This window comes from Vigna radiata, chromosome 1 (assembly GCF_000741045.1).
Source record: "Vigna radiata var. radiata cultivar VC1973A chromosome 1, Vradiata_ver6, whole genome shotgun sequence".
Classification (NCBI taxonomy): domain Eukaryota; kingdom Viridiplantae; phylum Streptophyta; class Magnoliopsida; order Fabales; family Fabaceae; genus Vigna; species Vigna radiata.
In genome coordinates, this window is record NC_028351.1 from 14689749 (window position 1) to 14695257 (window position 5509).

At 29.5% G+C, this 5509-nt stretch overlaps 1 protein-coding gene across 1 annotated transcript; it reads right to left on the reverse strand.

The window, feature by feature from the left end:
* Positions 1 to 2839: 2839 nt before the first annotated feature.
* LOC106771662 (calmodulin) lies at positions 2840 to 4631 on the reverse strand. Its single transcript, XM_014657664.2, has 2 exons — positions 4397 to 4631; positions 2840 to 3494 (listed from the first exon to the last, which is right to left on the reverse strand). The coding sequence occupies exons 1-2, from the start codon at positions 4470 to 4472 to the stop codon at positions 3121 to 3123; spliced, it is 450 nt and encodes a 149-aa protein (XP_014513150.1). The 5' UTR covers positions 4473 to 4631; the 3' UTR covers positions 2840 to 3120.
* Positions 4632 to 5509: the final 878 nt, after the last annotated feature.

Below are 5509 nucleotides of genomic sequence, written 5' to 3' on the forward strand. Positions count from 1 at the left end.
CTCAATGCATAACATACTTGCACCATTTACATTTTTCGTTTCATGTTATTATTATAAACTTGAATGAACCATCTCATCTCCATTTCATTTACATTTACTAGCTTCATAGTAAGTAAAGCATAATATTATCATACGCTATCTCAGATGATTTTTCTAGTTCTTTTTGTATTTTGAACGATCAACCTGCATTGTTCATCATTTCAAAAAATCTCTTACCATTAGAGATATCTATGTGTATATAAATCCTTAACTAGTCATTCTTTTACCTGATATGAGACTTTTTTGCACTTCAACACAAAAACCATTTAAATCGATATATTGTTCAAATTGATATATTGTATCTAGCAAGTTTGCATCTTCATAATTAGATGAGTTTACAGTTTAATCATTAGTGCTCTCACGCATTGATGCTTTTGCTGCAATATTTGGTTCTAAGTTGTGAATTAGAGATTCTAGCTTAGTCGAAATCTGCTTTCCACTTTCATTTTTAATCTGTAGGAACGTTCATACCTTCATAAATCTACCAATTTTAGGTTCATAGTCATGATTCCAGATTTTGCATTCCAATCTGCATTTTGTTGCATAAATCATTTTAGCAAGATAAATTGGATTACTTTCATCCATTGCATCACAAAAATAAGTAGCTATGTTCTGTAGTCAATTAGCATCGGCCAAATTCTGAAAATATATTTTTGCATCGTATTAGGCAATTAACCATCATTCTTAGTTGCACTTTGTAATTGCGTCTCATGCATTCAGTTCATTTTAATTAGTCATTCTCTTGCATTTCTTCTTTATTTTCCCCTTAGCATTTCAACTTAGCAAGGATACATTGCAAATTGAAACTTAATATTTGCCATCTTTAGGATTGATACCAACAAAAGCATCGTTCCTAGGAAGATGGCGATTTAAGTGTTTAGTTTGTAGAGTTATTCACATTTTCATCATTCTTTAATTTTTTTTTTAAAATTTTTTTCTATAAAAATCATTATTTTCTGGTAGATTATGAATGTTTAGATTTTTTCTTTAAGTAGTGTAATATTTCATTGTAGGTCATATATGAAGGGTCAGGTAGTATGATTTTTTAATCCAAATATAATCTATCTAAATTTTTTCCACATTACTTTCTGCTATATAATTCTTGATAAAAATAGGGTTAAATATGTTTTTAGTCTCTATACTTTGGGGCGATTTTGGTTTTAGTCCCTTCTTCGAACTAAGGTACAATTTAGTCTTTCAACTTTAGAAAACTCTGGTTTTAGTCATTTTTACCAATTTTTTTTTTTTACTTTATTTGTTGTTTCAAACGTGTTTCTCAGTTAACATTGAAGCAAAAATGTGTCAAACAGTGTAAACAATCCAAATGCTATAATAAAACGTGCTTGAAACAGCAAATAAAGTTAAAAAACTTTGGTAAAAATGACTAAAACCAGAGTTTTCTAAAGTTGAAGGACTAAATTGTACCTTAGTTTGAAAGAGGGACTAAAACCAAAATCGTCCCAAAGTATAGGGACTAAAAACATATTTAACCCATAAAAATATTAATTATTCTATCAAATAAGACTCTTTGATATGTATTTTAATTAGAAGAAATCAATGTGTTTTTATTTGATTGAAATAGAGATTTATATCGATAAGTATACGAGTCTTCTTATTTGTATAATTCTTAAAATTATAGGATAAAAGATCGTATTTATATTGTTTTCAAATTTTTTTTTTTAATGTGACTTCTTGTTATTCTTTGTAAAAAATTAATGAGCTTTTTCCATAGGAATCCCATTTCCTCAAATTTTTATTTTGAGATTGGTTAAATTTATTATGATTAATGTACAACGTTCTTGCTTTTAATTGGGAATACACTTTGATTGATAGTGTAAACCCCAACAAATAAAGATTTGAAAATCTAAGACAATAATTAATTGAATAATAATTTTTAGATAACGAATGATGAATTCTATTTTGGTGATTCCTAATTTGAATAAGCAATAAAATCAACATATTTTCTTTATTATTATTTTTATCATTTTGTTAGGAAGTCAACATATTTTTATGAATAGTGTAAATTTAACGTTCTTGCTAGGAAATACGGTTAGAAATTTTATCATTTTGGTTGTTATTTTATTTTTGTTAGTTTAATTTTACTTTTTTATCACTAACATTTTCTTTTTCTCTATTGTTCTAGCATTTATTTTTTTTTATAGTTATTTTAATTTGTAAATTTATTATTTTAATTATTTTTATCATAATTTTTGTTTGAGGATACATTTGTTACATAATTTGTAAAACTAGTTAGAGAACACTTTGACTAAGAAAAAATAAGGTACTTTAGTTGTCCATTAAAACATAGTTTTTCTTGTAAGTTTTACTTATTTCTTTTCAAAAAACCTCTTTAAAGATGCAAAAGAATTTTCATATGAAAATAATCAACAGTGCGATTTTCAAATGAACTATGACTAGTATCCATAACAACCACATGATTTAAGTAGTGTAACATTTCATTTTATGTCTAGTATTAAAGGTCAAGTACTTTTTAACAATCTTGCTTAAGTTGTAGGAAGAACAATATTTACAATTAACTTAAGCTAATATTGGGTGATTAGTTTTTTAATCCTAACTTGGTGGAAGGTGTCCCACGTTAGATATGATGGCATGGATTTGTGTATGTGAAATTTTCTATAGTTCTGATATCTAATTATAATTTGATCAGATCATACACTTTACTTCGTTAGACACATTAACATATATCTTCATTACTTCATTAACATATATCTTCATTACTTTATATATTTTGTTATCGACAAACCATAATTAGAAAACCACTGAAAAAAAAAATATTCCATGTCTCTCAAAAAACCAAGAAAATGAAGTGACATTAACATTACAAACTTTTTTTTTGGATAAAATTACAAGACATACTAAGGTATTAGTAGCAGGACTTACAACAGCTACAACTAATTTTAGTTTTAATAATGGATTAAAAACCACCAAATAAAAATGTGGGGAAGAAGAAAGGACAAGAACTAATAGATCACTATTACAAAACTCAAATCTAAGTCCTTTTTTTCGTCATTTCATCATAATCAACATTTCTTCATTTAGAATTTTTTGGACATAACTTGATCACTTGGCCATCATCACCTTAACGAACTCCTCGTAGTTTATTTGGCCATCACCATCAACATCAGCCTCACGAATCATCTCATCAACCTCTTCATCGGTGAGCTTCTCTCCAAGGTTTGTCATCACATGGCGGAGCTCAGCAGCAGAGATGAACCCATTTTGATCCTTGTCGAATACCCGGAATGCCTCTTTGAGCTCCTCCTCAGAATCAGTGTCCTTCATCTTCCTGGCCATGAGGTTTAAAAACTCAGGGAAGTCAATGGTACCATTCCCATCAGCATCCACTTCGTTGATCATGTCCTGGAGTTCTGCCTCAGTTGGGTTTTGCCCCAATGAACGCATAACAGTTCCGAGCTCCTTAGTTGTGATACAACCTGAAAATTCAACCCATATACAATAAAATCAATAACAGCTTCTAATTCACAGCCTAGTCCATAATTCACAAGTCTGTTTCGATATTAGTTACATTAATATCATTAACCAGTCACTCCCACAGAGGATATAATGTATAATAAAATTTTCTCATTCAATCAATTTCAGAGTCCACGTACTATATAATATAGTCAAACGTTATCATCTATGAAGCTGTGTTCCTGATTTCCCCCGTTAGCATCACGATCTTGATCATCACATATTATTGACAAGAAAGTGCAGAAAAAATGTAGAATAACGAGTAAACCACCTACAAGCTACTATTTGTTCCTTTCTTCTCTCTCTTTTCCCAAAATTGAATAAACCAAAACGTCATACATAACAACATGATCTACAACCTTAAAAAAAAAACATTTTTCTTTCTGGAATTATATAAAAAAATCACGACATTACATGCAATTCACCTATTGAAACAAACAACAATTTTTCAATAGTATCATCCGTCCCTTTATTTCTTCTCCTCAAGAACCAAACAGAAACATGAAAAACAATCACTAGAATAAAAACACTAACGTCAAAAGTATTGCCCACTGAGAAACTCTACCAATAATAATTATAATCATGACAAACAACATAAGCACATATCACAAATGAAATAACCCGTATACTTAAATTATTATTGTCAAGAATTTCTAATTGGATGATTCATATAAACCTTGCTAATTCGTAGATTTAAACTAATAATGATAATAATCGAGATCTAAGAAAACTAAATTGAAAATGAAAGCGATCTTAAGAGAGAGAAAAAAAATATCAGACTCTGTAATTTCCTAATTAGCGACAGATTTATGAAAAGCTCAATCGCCAAAATCAAATTAAACACTCAAAGCATGAGAGAGCAAACCATCGCCGTCCTTGTCGAACAAGCTAAAGGCCTCCTTAAACTCGGAGATCTGCTCGTCGGTGAGTTGATCGGCCATTGATTTGTTCTTCGGTGAGAAAAGTCGCTCTTTCTTTTCTTCTTTCGTTCGAGTTTCTTCGATCGAATATGAAGAGAGAGAGAGAGAGAGAGAGAGAGAGAGAGAGAGAGAAAGCGCGTTTGAATGCGAATGGATGGATGGTTACAAACAAGTGTCGTTGGCGTTGTTTATATAGGAAGGATCTTCGGTGGCATCAATCAATCAATGTTATCACTGCTGAGTAACACAACGCAACGCGGTATCCACACACCTTTACCGTTTTTGACTTTTCTCTTTTCGCAATTTCCTTTATTTTTAAATAATATGGAAACAGATATTTTTACAACTCATATAATATATTACAAACTTTGATTAAAATATAGTAAAGGAAACTTAATTAAAAATTTTAATATTTAATTATGAAGTGCTTAAATTTTTAAGAGTTAAACATATTTCAAATTTTAATATGAAATTCGAAACTTTGATATTTTTCTTTTAATTTTAGAAAGTAATAAATTTAATCTCTCTTATTTAATTTAATTGTATTAATTGTTTTATATAATAAACATCATCATGACACTAATATTTTAATAGAATGTATAACATACTGACACATCATATATCCTCAAGTGACAAAATCTAATTTTATGAATTAAATTAATTTTTTTCAAAAGTTGTGTATTTTTTGCTATGTTAGATTTTTTTTTCTTCTTCTACTCCACATAACAACTACCATCTTCATCTTCATATTCTTCACACGAGTAAGACTAAAAATAATAAAATTATTATAGGTCATGATTGCTCACCTTTGTTTGTTGATTTTTCGTGACGTACATTTGAGTGATGGTTTTTGACTATTTGGAGACTTCGATGCTGCAAATTAATTGGATCATGTGGAATTGGATGTGTTGGGTTTTGTAGAGATTATTTTGAAATTGATAGGGTTTAGGAGAGGGGGATAAGAGGGAGGTGGGAGGGCAAGAGCTTTAAGCAACAAAGATAATGAGTGGAAATTAAAGGTAAGCTTTAAAAAGCATGATTTCTTTTCAAAAAAGAAA